Source organism: Ahaetulla prasina, chromosome 1 (assembly GCF_028640845.1).
Source record: "Ahaetulla prasina isolate Xishuangbanna chromosome 1, ASM2864084v1, whole genome shotgun sequence".
Lineage (NCBI taxonomy): Eukaryota > Metazoa > Chordata > Lepidosauria > Squamata > Colubridae > Ahaetulla > Ahaetulla prasina.
The window spans coordinates 199,440,216-199,466,514 of record NC_080539.1 but is presented as its reverse complement, the minus strand read 5'-3'; the positions used below and the strand labels follow the sequence as shown (position 1 = coordinate 199,466,514).

At 36.2% G+C, this 26,299-nt stretch overlaps 1 protein-coding gene across 1 annotated transcript in view; it reads left to right on the top strand.

Moving 5' to 3' along the window:
• The window catches only part of SPATS2L (spermatogenesis associated serine rich 2 like), a 47,251-nt gene that overhangs the window by 10,515 nt on the left and 10,437 nt on the right, over positions 1 to 26,299 (top strand). The window contains exons 2-7 of the mRNA XM_058187750.1: positions 16,671 to 16,745; positions 20,074 to 20,182; positions 20,787 to 20,836; positions 21,971 to 22,208; positions 22,918 to 23,118; positions 25,177 to 25,312. Coding sequence (XP_058043733.1) covers positions 16,707 to 16,745; positions 20,074 to 20,182; positions 20,787 to 20,836; positions 21,971 to 22,208; positions 22,918 to 23,118; positions 25,177 to 25,312 — 773 coding nt within the window. The 5' untranslated portion in view covers positions 16,671 to 16,706. The remainder of the gene's footprint in view (positions 1 to 16,670; positions 16,746 to 20,073; positions 20,183 to 20,786; positions 20,837 to 21,970; positions 22,209 to 22,917; positions 23,119 to 25,176; positions 25,313 to 26,299) is intronic.

Below are 26,299 nucleotides of genomic sequence, written 5' to 3'. Positions count from 1 at the left end.
AGATATAAAACTTTAGCAAGATAATGAATCAATTCAGTGTTATAAGATCAATTCTGTAATGTATTAGCAATAACATTATTAAAAAGATTATTCCATTCACTGGGTGCTTTTGTTGTAAAGATGATCATTATTAACACTTGTTGAAAGAAATTGATTCATTTGATTGATTGATTGATTGATTGATTGATTGATTGATTATGTGCCATCAAGTCAGTGTCGATCCTTAATGACTATGATCTGCATGATTCCTAATCTGATCCTTCAGGTCTCCAACCATCCATCCATTGCCATTGTAACTGAGTCTATCCAACTTGCGGCTGTTCATCCTCTTCTTCTCTTTCCTTTCACCTATCCCACCACTTTTCCAAGAGAGCTAGGTCTTTGCATAAGGTGTCCAAAGTAGGATAATCTGAGCCTAGTCATTTGTAGCTCAAGTGAGAAGTCCGGTTTGATGATTCATTTGTTTGTCTTCTGGGCTGTCCATTGTGTTGTCATGAGGCGTCTCCAATCCCCAAGGCACCAATATTCTTCCTGATTCTTCAAAGTCCAGTTGAAATAAAACTAATCCCAAAATAGGGATGTGCTCAAAATTAGGCACAAATTCTTTGATGATATTTGAGTGTTAGTTACGTCATATACATAGTTCTCATTGTAATCACTATAAATACCCTGGAATAATATCTCTTGTTGCCAAAGGGTAAAACTACTTTATTAGGAATTAGGGCTTGATGGCACTTGCTTTAGAGTACTTAATGAGGAAATGTAGCATCTGTCTACAGCTCCTTAAAGTGTTTTTTCCAAACTGAACTCAAAGCGCTGCACAACCCTTTTAGGCTTTCTTGTGCCTTTTGTATCATATCTCACAGGATTAAGAAGTGTCCAAGGGATTATGATTGAGGATAAAAAGGGCATAGGGCTTAAAGAGAATAATTGCAAATTAAATCATTGTTACTTATAATTTAGAACTCTTGTCTGCTTAGATTCCATATTTTCTAGGACTTGGAATTCAGAATTTGGCTGCGAATATATTACAGTCATAGCCTATCAAGTTCAAATGCTTGGGTTGGGGGTGTTAAGATTGTTCTTATTTCTGTCTGGATTGTGCAGTGAATACTGAAAAATGAAAATACCTGAAATAATGGTGCTGGCTCAGCAGATTTTGCTGATGAAGAGAGAGAAAATACATTATCTATGTTTAAGCTTTCCCCTTATGCAATCAGAAATTTGAAAAAAAAAAACTTGACAATGTTAGGGTACTACTGTATGAAAGGGGCATTGTGTGTATATTCAAACTAACAGAAAATAGAGTGCCGGTTATATGCACAGCTGGAAGGGCATAGGTTGGGCTCTTAAAATATATTCTTATGGAGATTTCTGTGAAAGTTAGTCCCATGACCTCAGTTGTCTTCAGTGAAAACTTAGTCGCATGATTTCCAAGAAAACATGAAGAGGATGAAACATCTTATTTTTTTCCTGAGCACCCAGATCATAATCATGTGACTATGGGGGAGGGGTGCAATGTTTTACAATGACTGCAAGTGCTTTTCAGGCCTTTCTGTGGCCATCATACTTTGAAACGGTCATTAAACAACTCATCATAAGAAGAGAACTACCTGCAGTTATAGATTGGAATAGAACATTGAACTTTTTATATTACAAACTATAAGTATATATTTCTAAATATTCATCTTCCTTTTCTTCAACCAGACTACTTCTAAAAAAAATCAAAAAGAGAAAGGCCCTTTAGAGGATTCCTGTAAGAAGAAAAGTATTGATATAACTCAGAATAAAGTATTTCTTCTTTAGTATAATAATATCAATTTCATATGATATTACCAAGATTTTAGTGACATTATCAACATGTATCAGGCAAGCCAATTAGAAACATCAAAAAATGTTATGGTTTAACTTCGTAAATAATCTTTGTGAAATTATTGTTTTGAGACATAAATTATTATTGGATCATGAATTTGGAGGATTTTGTGTCAACTGATGCTTGCATAAAAATTATTCCCCTCCATTACTATAGTCATGAGTAACATCAACAAATCTCACTGTTTTTCCTTTTTGTTCTCTTTGTTTTCCTTCTCCAGAATTTGAACATGAAAGGTCTCATTCTCAATATACTTTTAAGTCCAAACAATACACTTTTCAAAATGCTATCAATTCAGTAAGCAAACTTGGACACTGCTTTACAATATATTCCTCAACTTACAACCATTAATTTAGAGAGTGTTTAAAATTACAACGGCACTGAAAAAAGTGACTTATGATCATTTTCACACTTACGAAAATAGCAGCATCCCTGTGGTCATGTGATCGAAATTCAGACCCTTGGCAATTGTATTTATGATGGCTGCAGTGTCCCAGGTCATGTGATCAACTTTTGTGGCCTTCTGATAAGCAAAGTCAATACGGAAGCCTAAGGAATACCCTGGCTATACTGGGCTATTGTTGATATAAATAAAAGAAAAAAGATTTCCCAATTATAGATTAGATCTTCGTCCTTTTCCCCCCATTTACCTACAAAAGTAGTAAGCTCCTTCATTTTTGAAGAGATGGAGTGTTGCAATGGGGAAGGACCCACGAAGAAAAAGGACAAAGGCTCTTTGGAAGCTTTCTTCAGGGCTCAGCCACTCATTTTGCCTTGTGCATTTTCTTTCCACCCAAACCATTCTACCTCACCAATTCACAGACTGCTTGAAGGCTAGCTACATCAGCCTCCCACCTGCATGCCATCATACTGCCTCCAAGTTCCACCCCATAAAATAGCAGATGAAGTAGGGCTCGCAGAGTTGCTGCTATCTAATGATTGTATGGATTTTGGCAGCCAATTTATGATAGTCTTCCATGAAAGCAGGTAGAACGAGTCAGAAGAGATCTTGCTAGAAAGTGGAGAGGATGGTGGGAAATCTTTTTAAAAAGGTAAGTCATATCGTAAAATTATATAGCAGAAAACATATATGGACAAACATGGGAAAACATTGTCCATTCTTTTTTATATTGGCATCACGTTGTTTCCTCTAATTTATTGGAGTTAAAAATTATTTAACTCCAATAAAAAAGATACACAAACATAAAGACATATAAATTTCATGTCAGTAATTTCCAGTGGTATCAAATAAGTCAAAATCCACTTTAAAAAGTGGAGTTTTGATCATATGGTTGTGATCACCATCTTGACTTTTATTACCCCTGCTAATCTCACAAAACAGTTTTTTGATAGTAAGCATGGAATAATACATACTTTGTTTAGTTCAAAATATCTGCAACCCAATAGAACAAGTTGCCATAAAGCTTCAGAAACAATATATAAAAATATAAAGCAGGAGAAAAATCTTAAGTCATTTGTCACACATTTTTAAAAATAAAGTAATATTTTACAGCATACTGTAAATATTTTTGGTGATTTGAAATCTGCTGTCCAACATACCATTAAAAAAATCAATGTAAAGCTGAGAACATTTAAGGTATTTTTTTTAAAATCCTGCGAATGTTAGAGATAGGCCATAGACATCCAATCTGAGGTTTTAATGCAAAACATTTTAGTGGAAAACCACTGCTGTGTCCACATAATACTTTGCACTGCAATGCCTATAATTTTGTGGGTTGTTCTTTGTGCGATATAAACAACCTTAAAATAGTCCTTTCGATACATGCCATTTAGTAAAATGACATATTTGAAAGTACATGCTAGTTTTCAATTTCTAATAGATGCCTTCTGCTACTGCATTTAGACCCAGATTGTGATTGAGTTCTGCCACGTTCCTCTGCAGGAATCACCTTGTCAATTGCAGTATTTACATTGTAACTGTTAAGTGAGTTTTGTCCCATTTTATGACCTTTCTTGCCACAGGTATTAAGTGAATTGTTGCAGTTAAGTTAGTAACATGGTTGTTAAATGAATCTGGCTTCCCCATTGACTTTGCTTGTCAAAAGGATACTGCAAACGTCATAAATATGAGTCAATTGATACGTGTCTGAATTTCAATCACATGGCTGTGGGAATACCGCAACAATCTTAAGTGTGAAAAACGGTCATAAGTCACTTTTTAAAGTGCCTTTGTAACTTTGAACGGTCATTAAGTGAACTGCTGTAACCCCAGGAATATTTGTATATTCTTCAAATTATATTGTACTAGACACCTAGCACATTAAATAAAATAAATATAAATATCAGTCATGCTGTATTTCCACTTATGAATGAACTACAACATAAATAAAATATAAAGAGTCTTGTTGTCATTTAATAGCGGGTCAGATATTGGAATTTTACTTTCCAGAACTCATTCATTTTAACCATTGTGTGGTTAGTTCTATTTTCTATTTATTTAGTTAGTATATATATTTCCTGAAAAGGAAGATGGCTTTGGTAAGTGCACACAAGGCTCCATAGATTCAATACTTGTTCCCGATAAATGCGCCTCCCACCGGCACTTTCTTACATCTCAGTCCCCACGTGTGTCTTGTGAAAGGGGACGGGGCGCACTCCTCCCTCGTAGCTGGCTTAATCAACAATCTGGCCGTCTCTCTTCTCTTCTTGCTCTCGGATCAGGAGAGGGTAGTCCTTGCTCTTCTCCTGATATCTCCCTGTCTGCAGGCCCTACTAATTCAGAAAAGCCTTGCCTGGACTGACTTTGCCTTTCCCCAGTTTCCTCCAAGGCCAATGGAGCTGGCGTCTCCATCTCTGTCAGTTCTTGTTCCAGATCATCTTCCCCCGGAGATTCAGACTCTGGGGGCATGACAGAGTGATTTAATGTTGTGATTTGTATAAATAGTACAAAAGGCCAATAATATAATCCATTCTTTCTTACTTGTATGTTAAAAAAATAGTTTAATTGTGTCCAAACAGGACAGAATTTGTATTATCAATATTTGAGTTCATGTTGAAAAATATTTTTATTTTGAATCAGAAATTGAATTTTCTCTGCAATTTCATTTATTTGTTTATCCAGTATATCCCTGGAAGCAACTGGACAATAAGCAGCTTACAATACATAATTTAAATATTAAAAAGGGTAAAAATCAGGATAAAACTATTAAAATAGTAACTAGAAATGTGTGCATATATGTATATAGTGTCACAGGTGGGTCTTCTTAGCAGATATTCTCTGATCATCTGTGTAGGACAGGCATAAACTGTCTGGTAAAAGCAATGTCCAAGATACCTACACCTCAAGCTATGTAGGACGTTATAGTAATCATCAACTAGAATTGTATTCTGAAACCTACTGATAACCAGTGCACCTCATGCAGCAGAGGTGTAATATGGCAGTTCTACTATTCACAATGAAATATGCATGATTCTACATCAGGGGTGTCAAACTGGCAGCCCAAGGGCCGGATGTGTCATGCCCAGGCCACGCCCACCCCAGCTCCACGAAGGGAAAATACATCGCAAAACTTCACGTGTCGGCAACATGACATTGCGAGTTTGACACCAGTGTTGTACATTCTGAACTAGCTGCAGATTCTTGGTGGTATTCAAGAGCAGCCATATATAAAGTGAATTATAGTCATGCAATTGAGAGGTGACAAACAATATGACTGACGATCTTCACTTTTTACTGTTCTAGATAGGGCCGCAGAGCTGGTGCAGCAACTGAAGCTATGCAAAAGCTCTCATGGCCACAGCCATGATTCCAGGAAGACTCTCAGATGGTGAGCCTTCTGTTCCTGGAGGAGTCTTGGAATCATTCAGATTCATCAACAGCCATTCTACTTTTTTGGCTTGAATCTGAACCTGTTTTTCTCCATCTGAACCCTGACAATCTCCAAAATGGGTCATGACTTCCACCACATTTTCAATTTGTAGGCTTATCTTAAAAGGTGGCCAGATCTCATAGAAAATAAACCCCTTTCTTCTACTTACAGAAGTGAAATGCTTTTGAATATATTCCATGTTTTTTTCATAACTCTGTAATTACTCAAAAAAATAACTAAATAACTAAAATATTCTGATTGGCATTCTGGAAAAAAATTCTAAACTGTTCTTTTTGCCACAAATTTTGAAGAGTCAAACAGGTTTGGGAGTTTGCAGGGTTTCACGCTTTCTGTTTGCCAAAAAAGAAAGGATGATGATGCAACAGTTAATATGGCCTGACATTAATGCTGACATTCAAAAAACAGGGCAATGATATCCTGTAATAAATGCAGTGTCAGAAAATGAGGAATGGTGGGCTTCATGTCAACTTTTTCTCTATTATGTCATATTGTGAAATGTGGTCTCTGCTTCAGTAGGATAGTTAGTTGCAAGTTCTGTAAGGTCAATTCACAATTAGAGGTCAATTCACAATTAAAGATTACTCAACTATTACACAGCTTTTACGATTTTATGAGATGATGATAGGTAGGTAGGTAGGTAGGTAGAGGGAGGGGGAGTGAGTGAGTGAGTGAATAATAAATATTTGTGTAATTAGATCTGTCTTATAATTCTGGTAATATATTTTATTTTGTAGAATATTAATAAACTAGTATTTATTGATTTAGTGATTTTCAAATCTAATGGTTTCCTAGAAAAAGAAAATTCTCACTGAAGGCATAATCCTGTTATTTTTAAAAAAAAAAAACCCAGCATAATGCTTATTGATTTATAACACTTGCTTAAATGCAGCTATAAAATTAAATTGCAAAGTAAAATATGAAGCAAATAAAACATTAGTTTGATAAAGATCTAATTAAACCTACCAGTAAAAATTGGAAGCAGAAATAAGAAAATTATTCTTATATAAGAAGGGGTTAAAAATTATCAGAGTTAAGACAACAAAGATTTTAAAAGGCTTGTAAACAAAACTGTTTTTAACTAAGTTAACTTGTTTTTCGACCCCAGCTAGAATGATTTGCAGGACTACAACAGACAAGTCCTGCTTTTCTTTGTCCACTTCCAAAAAATTTAAAGCTGAGTGAAGAATGCTTTGAATTTTCTTACAGACTTCTAGACGGGATGCCTTGTGTCCCAGGATTAGTTTTGCTTGCTTCACAGCAGTACAAAAATGTTTGTCATGATAATTTGTTTTGCAAGCATTCTTTTGGACTCGGCCAAATGCAATCATGAACACACATCACATTTCATTTACCTATTAACTGCTGCCAAGCAACCAGTTTGGGTAATTTTTTACATCTCCCTCTGCCTGTCTCTGCATTTTCTTTGTTGACTTAGTTTATCTATTAGTTCCACCATGGCACCGGTTGCCTTTTAATGAGGTGGAAAGTGAATGCTGTTTGCTACAGTGCTCTCATTTTTCATATATGCTTGTGATAAAGAAAATTGTTGAATTTGGCACCTACATCTTCCTATTGTAGGGAAGACAGAAATATACCAGTTGTTCAGATCAATAGAAAATAAATTAGATCAAGCAAAAGATTTGGGAAGGATTTTGGTAATTAGTTCCTAAAGCCAAAAATTATTTTAGAGCAGTATTTATATAACTTTGAGAAAAACATGTTTATTCTGCTAATATAATTTGTGTGTATGTGTGTAAAACATTATTTACCTATTTATGCACATGCATCAGTGGTGGGTTTCAAAACTTTTTACTACCAGTTCGGTGGGTGTGGCTTGGTGGCGTGGCAGGGGAAGATACTGTAAAATCTCCATTCCCACCCCACTCCAGGGGAAGGATACTGTAAAATCTCCATTCCCTCCCCAATCCAGAGGAAGGTTACTGCAAAATCGTCATTTCCTCCTGATCAGCTGGGACTTGGGAGGCAGAGAATAGATTGGGGTGGAGCCAGTCAGAATTTTTACTACCGATTCTCCGAACTACTCAAAATTTCCGCTACTGGTTCTCCATAACTGGTCAGAACCTGCTGAAACCCACCTCTGACATGCATGTATAAAAACACATGTGTATGAGATAGCTATATACTGGATGGATGGATGGATGATCATACCCATATATATGATGAAAACAAAACTATTTTTTCATTATTTATCTCCATCTCTGATTAGCTGCCACATAATTTCTGATATATAAAATAAAATAAAAAAGAGTGAAAGCAGAACATATATGCAAAATTAAATACAGGTTACAGGATACCAGTCCTTTGGACAATGGCGGCTGAAATCATCAGGCAGTTTCTATTCATCACAAATGAAAGCCTTCAGTATTATCCCTAGGGTAATCATTTCATCAATGTGTTTAAAAAGTCATGGCGTGGTAATCTCATAAATCAGTTAAAGAAAAGTATTACAACCTATCTCGCAAGTATACATATCCCTTTACATAGAAGCTTCCTTTCGATAGGTTTCTGTCATTTCTTGTGCTTCAATTGCAAACTCATTTTTTTTCATACAAGCATATTTTTAAAGTACTTGTTTTTCAGCTGTTGCATCTGATTATGTAATGAAGCAAGATTTCTGGACAGGAAATTCTTTAAAAAAAACCTGATTTACACATCATATTAAGGCATAGTGTCATTTAACCATTGAAATAAATAAATATGTTGCTAAATACACAAAGAAGCAAACTCGGTGGTTCCTTCAATAAGATGTAGTTTAAATGTAACTTAATATGATGTGTGAATCTTACTAGAGAATGAATAGCCACCTGATGGAAATTTTGGCTTCAATAAATTATATATGCAAATAATATTCAAGCTTCTTTCTTTACCTTTTACTCTCATTAGTTTTGAATGAAATCAGTAAAAGTATTGAATAGCAGTTTAAGTATTTTTAAAAATAAATAAAATGAATAAAAAAACAGAGGGATATTTGTTAGAAATATTCATAAGCAAGAAGTTTATTTCAGAAATTCTAAATACGGTTTGGTTCTATTATGTACTTTGTCTTGTAATAATAAATTTGCAATTAAATCTTTTCTCTTTTAAAATTATTAATGTCTTTCAAAATGTTTTTGTGGATTAGAATCACATAATGTGTCTCCAGTCTCATTGTCTTAATTGTGTTTTGATAAACCACATCCAACTTTTTCTTCCCTGCATATTTGCCAACATATCATTTCTTTCAGTGATTCAATAAGCCAGAGAAATTTTAATTATGCTGTAACAATGCCATAAAGAAAGATCACCTGTGATTCTTTGCAATGATGTTTTTCATTGCAAATGCTCTTTGGCAGGCTTAACAAATATACTGGCATGGCAGTGTTCCAAATCCATTTATATGTGGATTATTAAGAAAAGGTTGTATTTGTAGACAAAACTTTTTATTATTAAGAATTGAAACACTGGAAACATGGAAATTATAAATGCAATCGCTAACAATACAAGGTGAAAAAAAATGAATCAGTGCAAGGTGAAGTTGATTATTTCTTTTGCTAGAGCAAAATACTGTGCCAAAATGGAAGATAATATTTTATTTGTTTGCTTTTCATTATTTGTTTATGTACATTTGTGTGTGTGTATGAATGCATATATAACCTATTTCGGTTTCTGATACAATTATTTTCAAATTAGAAATGACAGTACAAATTAAACACTAGGGTCTAGTGTTTAGCAAGACCCCAGCAAGTAATAAGTATGTTGTTAAGTATATACAAAAGAAAAAGAAATATTAAAGTCAAGAGCTGTGAGATTAAACACTAAATATCTCTGTGCAGTATTAAAAAAGTATATTTTTAAAATATAGTATAGTAATATCTGTGGTCATTTCAGTTAAATTTTGGGTGTTTGGCACAGGGATGTGCCAAACCTTATGACTGACCACAGGGATGTACAACTGCCCCAACCTGCCTGTTTGCCGCGCCCCATCCTATCTCGCTGGGTCCTTAGGCCTACTTCTCATCTAGTTGTGTACTATTGGTCTTGGCCTGCTGCCTGCCCTGCTGGGTCCCACTCAGGGGTGAAATGCTCCCGGTTCAGACCGGATCATCCAATCCGGTAGCGATGGCGGCGGGTGGTTCGGAGAACAGTAGCAAAAATTCCTGGCCCCACCCCCTGCCCCAGCTGAGCCACGTGATCATCAGAGATTTTTTTTTACTTTTAAAAGCATTTTTTCTTCAGCTGAAAAAATGCTTTTAAAAGTTAAAAAAAGCCTTTGATGATCGAGCGGCTCAGCTGGGATCACCAGAGGAGCCTTTTAAAAGTTTTTTTTTAACAACCTCTTCAGCCAAAGAGGTTGTAAAAAAGAAAACTTTAAAAGGCTCCTCTAGCAAACCAAGATGAGTTGCCTGATTGCCAGAACCTTTAAAAAACATGTTGTCTACAAGCTCTTTGGCCGAAGAGATTGTTTAAAAAATCCTTTTAAGAGGTTCTGGCGATTAGGCAACTTTAGCTGGGATCATCAGAGGAGCCTTTTAAAAGCTTTTTTTCCTCTGGCGATCCCAGCTGAGTTGCCTAATCATCACAGGCTTTTAAAATCATTTTTTACAACCTCTTACAACAGCCCCCGCCCATGCCCATGCAATCGCCCAGTCCCCATTTGTCTAATTGCTGCTTCTTTCAGGCTTGCCAAGCCTTGCTTCAGCTGCTGCAATCAATTGCACCAGCTAGCAACTGAATCTGCCTGCCTGCAATCCATCTCATCAGTGAGCAGCTCAATCTGCCTGCCTCCAACTGGGTAAGTAACTGGGGGGGAGCTTTAAAAATAGTTAATTGGGTTTTTTTAAGGATTTTTTTTTAGACAGCAATTTAAAGTTAAGGAAGTTTTAAATTTAGCTGCTTTTATCTAAAAATATATAAATAAAATAAAATAATAAAATAAAATATTTGTGCAGCTTTCTGAGATTTGGTGTGTTTCTGTAGTGTTTCACTTTAACTACACAAACACACAAAATCTTACAAAGCTGTATGTGGCTTTTTGTGTGTGTGTGAGTCAGTTGTGTTGTGTTGTGTTTGTGTGTGTAAAGTGTAAAAGTTGTAATTTATATTTACACATACACATTGACTATTGGTCAGTGACTTGGCTTTAAATGAAAACTGATTTAACTTTAATGGGTCTAGACTCTTATTCCTGCCTATTTTTTATATCTCTGTTTCAGTATCAATGAAAACAGAGATTTAAATTATGTGTTTAAATTCATCCTTGCAATTGTTTTCTAAGGAGGATGTTGATTTATGGTGAGTACTTATTTTCATGCTTTTTTATGCCAGTGGTCCAATATACTAAGTTAAAAACAACATAAGACTCCCAGATATATTAGAAAGCAGACTTAGCAAATGAAGCAAAGCCTCCCTTCTCCAGCAACAGGGCCCTCCAAACAGACAGAAAACACACACATACACAAAATGAGAAAGTTTACTGAGAACTCAGTGGAAATTGAAACTAGACTTCTTCATACCTTTGACCACATAAACCCATCCCTTTCCATAACCTAAAGCTGGACATTTGCTTACAGGGAAATAAAATACTTGGTTCAAAGAAATCAAATTCCAGGAGAGAAGGGTATATTTTGTTCCAAAATCACTAATGTCTCCATGCAGTCAATGAACCAAAAAATTAGTCTGAAAAGTAGGTATTGGGTGATTCCTTAAAAAGGTGCATCCTATGTAGGCACTTCATGCGCACCTGCCTGCCATCCAGTGGTCTCACTAATGCTGTGAGGCAGAGCAGGGAGCAAGCAAGAACAGAGTTGGGGCAACACACCTTCCTTCAGCTCTGCAAGTATTTTGGCCAGCCATGTATTGATTTGCTCTGTATTTCTGAAAAGCATAGTTAAAAATGCTGTCCCATTGCCACTACTGGTTTGCATGTGTATGCCATAGAGGTTCAGGAACACTACAGTAGTGCTGAGATTCAGTGCTTATAAAAATATAGGTAAAATATAGGGTGTATTTTAACATTGACTCCTGAATGTTTTAGTAGATAAATATTATATTTTGCCTATGTGTATGGATGCATGGAGGAATACATATATGAATGAAGATTATAGCATTGTATTGACTGCAATAAGAAGCCAATGGGGAAAGAAAGAGAACACTTGATAGTCTGGCACTAGTACATTCATAAACTGGAATCAACTTTCAGTTTTTAAAAAATGGTTAAATGCAGCTAAGGCAAAGTTGGAATTTGGCAAACTCTTGTCAACCCCAGCGAGGATTCTTTTGGAGTGACTCAGCCACCTGGCAAGCTGAAAATGCATAAAGTGGCAGCTTGTAGAACTTCCCATGTTTGGTTTTTCATTTCTGTTTGAAAGAGAGAGAAAAAAATACTGGCAACAAAGAAATAGATACATACCCTCAGTGATGGTGCCTTATGGTTAACAGAAAACAGAACGCAGCATGGTAATCTGGCTTCCTTTTGATTAAACAAATGTTGGCTTGACTCTCTAAAGAGAAGCAACGGGTGCTGGGACTTTAGCCCTTGCAATTGAAGTTCTCCAAAATGTTTCTGGCCCCGGATCATAATCTTTCTAGGACAGGGGTCTCCAACCTTGGTCCCTTTAAGACTTGTGGACTTCAACTCCCAGAGTCCTCAGCCAGCAAAGCTGTCTGAGAACTCTAGGAGTTGAAGTCCACAAGTCTTAAAGGGAACAAGGTTGGAGACCCCTGTTCTAGGGAACATAAGCTGTGGTTCTCTTCAGAGAAACCATTTGCATATCGCTGTCCATCCTGCTGTTCTTCTTTGTACTGCTAGCTAAACCTGAAAATTTGATGGTTACCTTCCTCCTCCTCTCCTTTTTTTTTTTAATGGGTCCTTAAGACCTGGCTCTGTATCTCGGCCCTGGGTTAGTTTGGGGCAGTGCTTCTCAACTTGGCAGCTTGAAGTTGTTTGGACTTTCAACTCCCAAAATTCCTGAGCCAGCTATAGTAGCTGCCTCTGTTTGTTTTGCTTTTTTTTTACCTTTCCTCTTTTGTGCTCCAGCAATTGGAAAAGTAAACTACTTCCTGCAGTGTCAGCAGCATCAGAGGAAAGAATCTAGTGTTCCCGTTATTGCTGCAAGCATTAGATTTTTACACATTTACAGATTTAAAAGATAACAAATATGCATTGGCAGTATTTATTTAAAAAAAAAAACAAAAAACAGTCCAACAGTTGAGGAACTTTTGTCTCCGTCCTTTTTATCTCTTTGCTTTCTGCCAGAATGGCTGAGCCAAAGAGTGCAAAACTGGCACACCCCATTTTAATCTCCTGATCTTTAGGACAAATCTGTGGCTTAGCCTTGATTGTCACTGTTGGAAAAATGGAACAATATGTCTTGCTGAACTAAAACGATGATTTAAGTGTCATTGAACTGCTATCGATGGTTTTATCATCTATTTGCTTAGATCACTGGGCAAAATTTCATATTTTATTATTTACCGTATGTTGTTTGATGTGTTAAGGATGTAAGCTGTTTCAGCTAAAGCTGCCTTTTGCAATTGAGTGGTGGTGATTTTGTCAATCCTGATAGTGGTGGTCCAGATGGGGATTGCAGCCAAAGGGCCTATCACCATTGGCATATTGTTGTTGTTGTTGTTGTTGTTTTTAAATTTGCATATCCATTTCTCATAAGTGCCCAAAATAGCTTAAACCTGAGAACAGAAGCAGAGGCATTCTTACATTTAAACTGGTTTTCTTTAAAATGTGTTTTGCTTGCTCTTCTTTTTCTTTTTTCAATTTTTCAATTAAAATATAAATCTTTCTATATTTTGTCATCTTCATTTCCATACTCTATTGGTGTTGCATTGGCAATTTCTATAAAAAGTTTTGATGTGTTCTGTAAGAAAATTAAAAGCCCCTTTATACATGAGAGAGAAATTATGTGAAATGGGAAGCTTTTGTTTAGCCTTTTCCAATATATGGCTATTATAGTGAAAGAAACATCTTTAACTTGCAAATGAAAGCCATGTCTTGGAATAAAGACATAATATTTATCAGTTTACAGCCTCTTATCCCTGCCATGTAAGAGATAAGAAAGCATTTTTCTCAATCAGGTTGAGTATGCTTGGAAACCAATCCCAGAAGGTTAGCGGTATTTCGTTTCCTTTATTCTCTTTCCTCTTCCTACACCCAAGACAGGTTATACAGTGACAGAAAAAGAGAGAGGGAGAGAGAGAAGTGTTGAAACTGACTTTCAGCCTTTTCTTAAAAGACTTTCCACATATATACTGTATTCTTAATATTTAATATTTAGAATCTGAAAGGAAGAAGCAAATCTTGAGCTAAGGTTTTTCATTGTATTACCTGTTTTGTGTTCAGTTTTAAATATAAATGAATAATCAACTTAAATGATACAGTAATGCTAAAGTAAATAAAAATTGGATAGCTGGAAATTTTATAATGAAAAAACTCAAGTTCTATTATGTTTTGGTATTCAGAAGAAATTATTCGGTTCAGGATTATTTGATTTTGTTTTTTTCCTTATTATAAAAAGGTAATGAATAATATGTGAGATAAAAATGGGACTGAGCTTATTTATTCCACTCCAAATGCCAAATATCCTTATTAGTGCCTACTCCATTATCTTCACTAAAACAGAAACTTAAATGGACAGATCACTTTCTGGTGGCTCTGGGCTTGACTAATGCTTTAACCTCTGAAGGAAATGAAACTAAATATAATAGTAATGGAATGTGGGAATGACCTTGAGAGACAGGATGTAACGATACAACCAAGGGGTCAGATAAAACGCAGTTTAGCCCACAGTGAGAATGTGGGTGAGGCAAGAAGCTCAGAAGAGTCCTTCCCTAGATTCATGGACTATAAAGGGGACAGAGGGAGGGATATACTTTCAGTCTTGCAAGAATATGTTAATGTAATAATCTTACAATAATGTAGAATTAGCTCATCTGTTCATATTTCCTGTCTGGTCTACCTCATAAGGCTAACATCAGTTATACATCTCTACATGGGAGTGTCTGGGAGATGCAATGGAATTCTTGACCTGGAAGCAGTAAGGGTCTAGATGGAGAGAATTGGGTTGAGATTCAGTCCTAGCAAACTGAGTGACTGTAGTTTTGCATTAGTTCTAGTACATTACTAACTTCAGCTCTGGATGGGGTTGGTCTCCCCCAGAAAGAGCTGGTATGCACTCTGGGGATATTCCTGAACTCTCAACTCCTGGAATAGTAAAAATTGGGTCCTGGAGGTTCTGTGCTCATTTTCAGCTGGTTAGTAATTCCAATTATTCCTTTACTATAAGGCACAGTTTTATAGTCACTCATATCCTTGTCACCTAACAATTAGACTGTTTTCATTGGGACTGTCCTTGAAATAACAAATGCAAAATGCAATAGCTTTTTAACTGTTTTGTGGTATAACATCAATGTTGTGGGAGCTGCATTGGTCATCAATTTCCAGATACTATTCATGATGCCAGTGATCACTTTTAAAAGTTCTATAAGGATTGGACGTTGGCTATATTTCAGATGGTCTGCTCCAAATAAAGGCTGCTTGTCCAGGGAGTGCCTTATAGAGAGTTTTTGAGAATCCTTGCACAATCACTTTTCTTAATGACCAAGTAGATCAGACATAAATAAATTTCAGAAGCAGGTGATCCGTGACTTCTGGCATCTCTCACTAATGATCATGGTGGTTAAAGCTGCTGAGAATAACAGTCGTATATTATTCTGAAGTATTCCTGTTGATGGGAATATTTTTCATAACTGCCATACTTGGTGGCATCCGGTGTTCTAGTACAAAACAAAATAAATCCTGCAGACTTAAACCCTATGAAGTCCTGCTATGTACAAGTAGTCCTCAACTTACAACCATTCATTTAGAAACCATTTAAAGTTATAATGGCATAGAAAAAAGTGACTTGTGACCATTTTTCATGCTTATGACAATTGCAGCTTCCCCATGGTCAAAGGATCAAAACTGGGACGCTTGGCAACTGGCATGCATTTATGATGGTTGCAGTGTCCTGGGGTCATAAGATCCCCTTTTATGACCTGACTAGCAATCAACGAGGAAGCCAGATTCACTTAATAACTGTGTTACGAATTTAACAACTGCAGTGATTCACTTAACAATTGTTGCAAGAAAGGTTGCAAAATGGACAAAACGTAATTAACAACTGTCTTGCTTAGCAATAGGAATTTTGGGCTCGGTTGTCGAGGTCCATCTGTAATATACGGTATGTTGAAATAATTAATAAAAAATAACATCACTTGTTCCTCAAATATATTCATCCTTGAATTTTATAGCTACCTCTTCTTTAAATAGTTCTTTCAACGCTGAACTTGTGTGGTCTGAAGTTTTAAAATGGAACCTGCCTTCTGCAACTTCAGATATTTGTTTTTACTCCTAGTAGTGTTGAATTTTGCTTCTTTTCTCTCCCTTCACACACAGCTTTTGTTTGACCAGACTAAGGCCCAGGGCTGTATGGTCTTGCCATAGTAAACACAAAGCAAGAATTGTAGCAATTTTTTAGGTTTGAGCTTCAAAAAGTATTTTTCCTTTAATAAAAACATTTGTTCATGAACAGATAATTGAGACAACAGTTTGAGTCCCCAGAATGTGCCATTTTCTTTTTAGTATCAGCCCACCAGGAGGAAAAATGGCATTTTCTGTTTCTGTGTTATTAATGGAAATTTGATTTATAGAAATCGACAAATGAGCCATTTCCAGGCCTGCTGCATGACATTCAGGTTATTTGACTAAAACAGCAGGAAAATTTAGCGTCTATTTAAAACATTAGCAGTCTTATTCTTGAAAGGACAGGACATTGAAAATTAAAGTATTCATACTATATGCATAACTTGCTGTATGTATGTATGTATGTATGTATGTATGTATGTATGTATGTATGTATGTATGTATTATTATTATTATTATTATTATTTTGCAGCTTGCAGCTGTTTATTGCAGTACTTTCAAGTAGGATATGGCAGAAATCAGCTCACCAGCAAACATCAAGGAAAAGGTACAATTTTTAATGATCACATCATGCAGAACACAGGACATATAGATCAGGCCATTCAAACTTTAAACAGTGTGTACTCCAGCTTTTCATAGAAGATGGAATAATTAGTTGATATTCCCATGCTTGGTGGATGTCCTTGAGCTAGCTGCCCTGCATTCCAACTTCAGCCAAGGACATTTAAATTCTACTTCTTGATAACAAGAATGAATCTCAGTTGTTTCTATATAACAATCCCCTTTCCTATTTGGAGTTTAACTTCAAACTTTGGTTGTCTGGATAATATGAAAAGGAAATCCTGACTTGCATATGTGCTTGATCTCAATATCATATTATCTATTGCATACACAAACACAAACACACAATCTATCTTTTAATGAGCTCAAAGTGATGTACATTGTATCGTTATTTAGTCCTTGCAACAATACCATCGAGGGTTGGATATCTAATGAACTCCATGTTTAATTGGATATTTGAATCTGGGTTTTCTTGTCACAGTCCAGCATTCCAAACACTACATTATATCAGTTGATATATGTCCTCTCATTACTGAAGTATTTTTTTTGTCAGTAGCTAGGACTTTTTTGGATATGCAATTTTAATACCTTGTATGGTTTTATATAATCAGTATTATTCCTACATTCAGCATCTTCCTCTTAGTTTAATTAAATTTATATTTATCTTGTATCTTCATAGAAATCAAGTCCACTTTCTTTTAGGGCATGTCTTAACTTTGCAACCTAAAATTTCTTTCATTTTCCCCAGGATAGTTTTCCCTGTTAATTAATTGCCTATCTTGTCTTCATCATGCTCTATTGTGTTTGCTTTTCCTTTGTGGTTAGATGCAGGAGATGACAGGATACATCAGGGGTGAAATGCTCCCAGTTCTGACCGACTCGCCCAATCCGGTAGCGATTGCGGCGGGTGGTTCGGAGGACTGGTAGCAAAAATCCCTGGCCTCGCCCCCTGCCTCTGCTGAGCCGAGCCATGAGGTTTTGTTTTTTTTTACTTTTAAAAGCAGTTTTTCTTCAGCCGAAAACGTGCCTTTAAAAGTAAAAAAAACATGTTTTCTACAAGCTCTTCAGCCTAAGAGCTTGTAGAAAACCTCCTTTTAAGAGATTCTGGGCTGCGATATAGCACTTACCTTATTTGCTCCTTCCCGGCTGCGAAAGCCATGCTTTAGAAGATCAATTGCATCAGTAGCAACTGCCTGCCTAAAATCCATCTCAATCTGCTTTGCTGGCTGAGGAACTCTGGGAGTTGAAGTCCACAAAACTTAAAGTTACTAAGGTTGGAGACCCCTGATCTAAAAAATATAAATAAAATAAAATAATAAAATAAAATATTTGTGCAGCTTTCTGAGATTTGGTGTATTTCTGTAGTGTTTCACTCTAACTACACAAACACACAAAATCTCCCAAAGCTGTATATGGTGTTTTGTGTGTGTGTGTGTGTGTATGTGTGAGTTGTGTTGTGTTGTGTTGTGTTTGTGTGTAAAGTGTGAAAGTTGGTTTTTGAGCTTTTTGTGGCTGTGTGAAGTGTGAAGTGCAGCTGCTTTTACATTGTGTGTGAGTCAGTTGTGTTGTGTTGTGTTTTGTGTGTGTAAAGTGTGAAAGTTGGTTTTTGAGCTTTTTGTGGCTGTGTGAAGTGTGTGAAGTGTGAAGTGCAGCTGCTTTTACATTGTGTGTGATTCAGTTGTGTTGTGTGTGTGTAAAGTGTGAAAGTTGGTTTTTGGTACCTCTTATTGTTTTGTATACTTGGTTTATTATTTTTATTATTTATTGTTATTGGCCACGCTCACCCAGTCATCTGACCACCAAGCCACACCCACCAATTAAGCCACGCCCACAGAACCGGTAGTGAAAATTTTTAGATTTCATCCCTGGGATACATGCATCCGTATAAAATGTTGACATAACAGAAAATGTCAGCAGGTATAATTTAACACGCAAATTAGACCCACTGAAATCCTCAATTTTATTTGTTATCAATTAATCCATGGGGTTCTGCATATTTAAGACATATGAGGAACAAAAATTTTGCAGCCATTAAACAAAAATAAGAATTAAGAGAATTAAAAATGCCAAAATCAAGGTAAAGTAAAGGCTAACCTTTTTTTTTACATTTTTTAAATTTATTCATTAGCAAAAGCCAACTTTTATTAAACTATCACACCTTTAACACAAATCAGTGACACTTTAAAAACATTTGGAGGTATATTGATGGTTCGAAAGTGAGTTAAGCAACATCATACATGTAGCTGGTGGGATTTTTTTATTAGCAAGTTGATTGATTGATGGATGGATTGATGGATTATCTGCCATCAAAAGTCAGGGTTGACTCTTGGTGACCACAAAGATCAGGAGTGTCAAACTTGCATCATCAGGTTGTCATCATGTGACGTATCACAACTTTTTTTCTCCCTCACTAAAACGGGGGTGGGGATGGCCAGCATGTGATACATCTGCCCACGAGTTTGACATCCCTGACATAGATTTTCTCTATAATGATCTGCTGTTCAAGTTTTCCAATATTGCACCTATTGCCACTGTAATTGTCCTTCCAACTTGCCACTGGTCATATTTAATTCCACTTTCCCCAACATCAGAATCCTTTCTAGAGACCTAGCTCTTACATAATGTGTCCGAAGTATGGGACAGAGATGTTTTTATCATTCTCTGTTCTTTGCCCATCTTCAGTGGTATAGTCATACTTCTGCAATAACCTGGGCTAAATAGAAAGCACATCTCTGACAATTTCCATCCTGCATATCATGTATTATCCTAGAAGAAGCATAATGGTTAGACCGGTTGGATAGCCAGATGAAAGCAGACAACAGGGCTTGTGGGACATTTAGTTTTGTTGAAAATTTACAGCATGAAAATGCTATTCATCAAATTTGAAATGTCAAAAGCCTATCTAGGCTGGCACAGTGCATAAACAGCTGCCCTTGGGAACCATTGTCTGAAAAGCTGATCAAAATTTAACAAGCAAATGCAGGATGCAAATAAACGGAAATGTCAGGACTAATTTTCAGGTGGAAAGAAGAAAAAGTTGCTGCCAAGAAAGAGGAAAGCAGCTGTAACTGCAATGTGGAATTTATCAGACATATAGCAAAAAAAGGGGGAACCAATTTTCACATGTTCTTTCAATTGTACCACTAGCATGAAGAGATTCTGATTATTTTATACAAATAGGCTATTGCAAGTCTGAAAGATAATTGCAAATTCGTAATACAAAAATACAACACAAATTTGTTTTTGATTTGCATTTGTTTTGCATTAGTAGTCCTTTCCTTGTTTCAAACTGTATTTTTCTCTCTTACTTGCAGATCAATGCAGTGCGTTCAGTTGTTCCCAACAAAAGCAACAATGAGATAGTGCTGGTGTTACAGCAGTTTGATAACAATGTAAACAAGGCAGTACAAGCTTTTATGGATGGTCTGTATGCTTTTCGCATTTTACTGAGTCTTCAGAAACAAGCATTAATTGCTAAAGGTTTCATTCTTTGCATAGGTGAAATAAAGGCTGTGTGTCCTATTAAAAGGCAATATTCAACATTTCTTGAAAGGGGACGATTCTTCTTGTGTTGTCACTTGAGAAGGGATTTGTAAGCATCAGCAATAAGCCCCATATAGAATATCAGAAAATTTTCATCTCCTTAATAGTAACCTGCAGGATCCAAGAAAAACCAAGAAAAATATGTGGGGGGGATAGTGGGGGGAAATGCCATAAAGTTGACTTTACTTTATGGCTGCTTTGCTGATAATTTAGAAAGGTTACAAAGACAGACCCACTGAGGGAAAAATAATTTTAATAAGAAATGAAAGAGATAGTACCAAACTCTGGCAGCCAAAGAAACCAAACCCGTCTCTTAACTGTAGAGAAGTATTCTTGATGCATCTCAGAATTGCAAGGACAGCTCTTAAAAATTTGGACACCTTCCAGAGTATTAAACCATCGTAGCACTCTAAGATGGGAAACTCTTCTGAGCCACTATTATTGCATATTGTATACTCATCATTTCTTCTCTTCTCCTCTTCAGGTAGTGCACTTCAATTTTTAAAAGAATGGAATATGACTGGGAAAAAGAAGGTAATAGATCCAAAGCTGAGTTAACTATTTAAATTGATATCTGCATAAATTTGAGATCCAGTTTTATCTAGTGGTTAAAACACTACAGTAGAAAGTGGGGAATCAGTGAGTTCTAGTACTGCCTTAGCCATGAAAGCCACCTGGGTGACTTTGGGCGACTCGCTCCCTTGTCAGCCCAACTCGCCACACTGGGTTGCTGGTGTAGGGAAAACAGGAGGAGGAAGGTGTGCTGGAACTGTTCTCTGCCTTAAGTTATTTGTAAAAATAATAAAGGCAGGATAACGGTAATGCTACTAGTTTCCCCTGTCCAGTGAGTCAGTGCTCATCTCCGTTTCTTAGCTGAGGGAGCTAGCGTTGTCTGAAGATGCTTCCGTGGTCATATGACCAGCATGACTATATGCTGAGACACACGGAATGCTGTTACCTTCCCACTGAAGTGGTACCTATTTATCTACCTGCATTTGCATGTTTTCGAACTGCTAGGTGGGCAGGAGCTAGGGCAAGTAACGGGAGCTCACTGTGTCATGCAGTGCTTGGGACTTGAAGCAAGGCTGCCAACTGAAAACTCAAGAGTCTTTAACTACCGAGCTATTGTACCAATTACAAATTACTTTCAACAGACAAGAAAACTCTGGTGGCTCTGTTGAGATCAAATATTTTAGTTAGTGCTTCTCAGTTTTATTTATATAATTTTAACTTTGATTATTGAGTAGACTCTATGGGGCATGGAGAGTTATTACAATTAATCCAACAGTTGCAAAACTTAACAGATAATTCTGGAAATAACATTCTTCAGGAAAAAAAATCCTTTTTTCTCCTTTCATGTACCAGTGATTGAATAAAATAGAGAAAATTTAAAAAAACCATTTTAGGAGAGCTAAATAGGCTATATGCTTTTAAAAATAATTTTATTTAAAATATCCAATGCTCAGTTGTAACTGTTTGTACTTATTTTATCACCTTGTTTCCTTTACGTCATATGTATTTCAAGAAACACGAGTGAAGCCCTCATAAAAATTACATTTAATACATTGAATAGAATTCCAAGTTGAAAGAAAGAAATGTGGGTGGATTTGTTTTTCCTATTGCAGCATGACCCGTGAGGAGTAATATTGCTAACCTTATTTAATGCAGAACAGCAAAAGAAAAAGAAGCAAATCAAAGCAATATCACCGTAACAAAGATACAAAGGGTAGAGAGGATGGGACAGAAAAGATGCCTCTGGAATCCCAAGAAGTAAATGACTGCCAGCTGAATGGCTGTGCTAAAGATACTTTCCCTGACAAATATGCCAGTGAAAAATCAAAAAATTTTCATGAAGAAAAGAGCTGGGAATACAAGAACAGGAGAGAGGCAAGACCAGAAATAGCAGGTCAGTGTCTGTATATTAAGATCAGCTTGATTTCCACCATTGTTATTCAACCAGGATTTAAGTACTTTAATATATGTTTTTAGTTTTAGCTTGCATATTGATTTGAAAATGTGAATTGACATTCAGATGTTGGCTAAACCAATTGCTTCCATATCCTATCTTATATAATTAGTCTCACAGCTTTTGCTTCCTTCTTCTTTTTAGTATCCTTAGAAGTGGCTTTCTTTAACTATTTTCTGTACAGTATTTCATAATGCAGAGCACCTGCCTGATCTCGGCATGTACAGTATGTCCTTTTCGCCACATGATTGGCTGCTGTTGCTGTTCTGTCCTCTGGTACCGTTTTTGTTGGTTCCCTTTTTACTTTGGGCATTTTTTTCACTTGTTCTAATCAACAAAGTAGTTGGAATATAATATTGCTTGCTGGAATTAAAAAGTTTTAATTAAACTTTTATTGAGAAGATATGCCTTTTTTGTCTCATAACTTGATTGATTGTATCTGAAGCTTAGCAACCTCTCAGTCTGAAAAAGACAGTTCTGCAAATAAATCCTATTGAAATAATTTCTGCTTTATTTCAGTATTTTTTTCTGTTTATTGTCCAAGATTAATATTATTATTTATTAACTATTTGTCGCCTATCTTGTCACTAAACTATTGCTGGTCTTGCTTGCATATCATTTATGTTGTTTTATTTATTTGTTTTTCTAGACAAAAAAGAAGAATCTACAAAAGTATCTATAGAGCCAGAACAAAATAGCAGAGAGCTTCCTGATCCTTTCCAATATTCACCACCACTTCAGTGTAATGTTGGTAGAACAAAATCAAAAGTACCAGCTACCACCGTTAAATCACTGCATGTCCCTGCATCTCATCTTGAAATGAAAGCAGAAGATTCAGCCCAAAAAAGAGGTAAGACAGGTTATGATTCAATTCAGCTGGATAAAGATTCATTACTCTTCCCAGCTTATATAACTGTAAATGCAACATCATCATTCATTTCAGAAGTGAATGTAATTATATTTTTCCTATCCTATAAAAGTAAATGTATTTCTTCTCTTATAGACCAGGGGTCAGCAACCTGCGGTTCTATAGCCGCATGTGGCTCTTTCATCCCTCTGCTGTGGCTCCCTGTTGCCAGTCAGCTCCACAATTGATTGGGCTTTCAGTTAGGATAGGTAGAGGAAAAAGGACGCCACGCTAGGAGGAGACAATGCGGTGGGGGGAACCAGATTTCCAGTTGGCTCCAGAATTGAATGGGAGGCTTCCGGTTAGGGCCTTTGTGGCTCTTTGACTGTTTAAGGTTGCCTACCCCTGTTATAGACAAACATCTTTGGGGGAATCTGCCTTGAGTCACAAAATCGCCTTATTAGTTTATTATATATTACAATATAATTATTATGAATGAAGATGAATAGATGTGTCCCAGGATATGTTGCAGGATCCAATCTGGGTCGGTGACCATGACCAGAGGTTTAGGGCTGGTTAAGTTTTCGGACTTGTGCTGGAACCCATCCTCAGGGAACTTCTCTCTAGCAAAGTCTGTGCTTTGGCTATTCTCTCTGTAGTGTTTATATGGTGCCTGTTGTGTGTAGCTTTTTAGATGTTGATTGAGGTGTTGATGTTTGGCTATTAAGTTGTTGGCTGTTGTTTCCTTGTGCTGCCAAGCCCTCACCTCCTAAGTACTTGCACAAGTACTTCTTGTACACACTGAATAGTCCAAAGCACAGACTCTGCTAGAGAGAAGTTCCCTGAGGATGGGCTCCAGCATGAGTCCGAAAGCTCAGAAGACTAAACCTCTGATCCCGCTGACTGACCCAGATTGGATCCTGTATAATTATTACAATGAGACTCCTTCTGCAGCTTCTGTCTTTTGTACCACTTTCTACTAGTTGAAGTTAGATCAGGGTGATGTATTTGTAGCCTCTTTGTCCTTAACCTCTAGAATTTCCTGGTCTCCCTCAATTACACAGAAGATTAGAAGAATAACCTGAATGAGGTTAATGCTAAATGAAATTAATGACCGATAAGGGCAAAGAGGAAAGACAGATGGAAAACCCCCAGAGACTAAGTGCAGGCAAACATGCATGAGAGGAAGAGCCATTCATTGCTGGAGTTAATTAGATGAAACCCCGGGTTGATGTAAGGGTAGTGAATTTGTTTTACATAGAATAAATATTGGAATATATAGCATGATTTTTAAGTCACAAATAAGATATTGCAAAATAGAAGTAATTTAATCTTTTTGAACTAGAAGCAAGTAAATTTACTTCTGAAGGATCAACATCCAATTGCAAAAGGGAAACATACTATAATATTTCTTTTTGTGACAAAATTGAAATGTTATAGTTTGCAATAGTGGTGCTGCATCAAATAATCATTTTTTAAAAATTGCAAGAAAGAGAAAAATCAATGTACTGGTGGACAGTAACTACTTTCTTCTATACTTTAAAAAGTCCATTTGTTCACACAGAACATTCTTTGTGGGTTTTTCTTTATAACCATAATATAAATTGCCAAGATAATTAAGAGATACAATGTGTGTGGTGTTTAAAGATTTTCTTTAATTTTTTTCAATTATTTTCTAAAATTGTTGTATTTATAAAACATACCCTGTATAATTACAAAATAACTTTTTAATATATCTATAATGAGTATTGCATAACTGTTTGTATGCTTGCTTCATAGATATCTGATCTTTTTTAAATCAAGGTTGTTAGTGAAATAGCAATTGATGAGGTAGTGTGTTCTAGTGATTGAAGTGTTGATTGAAGAAGAGGGAGGTCATTATCAACATGAAAGTTCTCTGGATGATTTTGGTTCAACCTTCCTTTCTCAGTCCAATCACAGCGTTCTTGATATAGAGGTAAAATTGAAGGAGGGAGTGCAAGGTGCACTGCCACAAGCTCCTGGAGAAAAACTGGAATATAAATGTAGCATATTAAGGATGATGACTCTTCCTTCTTACAGGTCTAAATATTGAGAAATCTGTTAAAGATCTTCAGCGCTGCACTGTTTCACTGACTCGATACCGCATGATGGTCAAAGAGGAAGTGGATAATTCAGTAAAGAAAATTAAGGCTGCTTTTTCTGAATTACATAACAGGTAAGTAGAATGGTTTAATTGTTTTACAAAAGATACCGTTTTGCTCTCACTCTATAAGGAAGACTTTTTTGCTGCTTCGATTGACTTCTCAATTTTATATTCCCACACCTTCATTCTGAGTAAGTAGGAATGGCCTATATTTAAGACCATGGAATAGCAGCTATGGTGTTCCCCAGTTTTTTCTTTATAACCATAATATAAATTGCCAAGATAATTAAGAGATACAATGTGTGTGGTGTTTAAAGATTTTCTTTAATTTTTTTCAATTATTTTCTAAAATTGTTGTATTTATAAAACATACCCTGTATAATTACAAAAGAACTTTTTAATATATCTATAATGAGTATTGCATAACTGTTTGTATGCTTGCTTCATAGATATCTGATCTTTTTTAAATCAAGGTTGTTAGTGAAATAGCAATTGATGAGGTAGTGTGTCCTAGTGATTGAAGTGTTGATTGAAGAAGAGGGAGGTCATTATCAACATGAAAGTTCTCTGGATGATTTTGGTTCAACCTTCCTTTCTCAGTCCAATCACAGCGTTCTTGATATAGAGGTAAAATTGAAGGAGGGAGTGCAAGGTGCACTGCCACAAGCTCCTGGAGAAAAACTGGAATATAAATGTAGCATATTAAGGATGATGACTCTTCCTTCTTACAGGTCTAAATATTGAGAAATCTGTTAAAGATCTTCAGCGCTGCACTGTTTCACTGACTCGATACCGCATGATGGTCAAAGAGGAAGTGGATAATTCAGTAAAGAAAATTAAGGCTGCTTTTTCTGAATTACATAACAGGTAAGTAGAATGGTTTAATTGTTTTACAAAAGATACCGTTTTGCTCTCACTCTATAAGGAAGACTTTTTTGCTGCTTCGATTGACTTCTCAATTTTATATTCCCACACCTTCATTCTGAGTAAGTAGGAATGGCCTATATTTAAGACCATGGAATAGCAGCTATGGTGTTCCCCAGTTTTTTCTTTATGTGG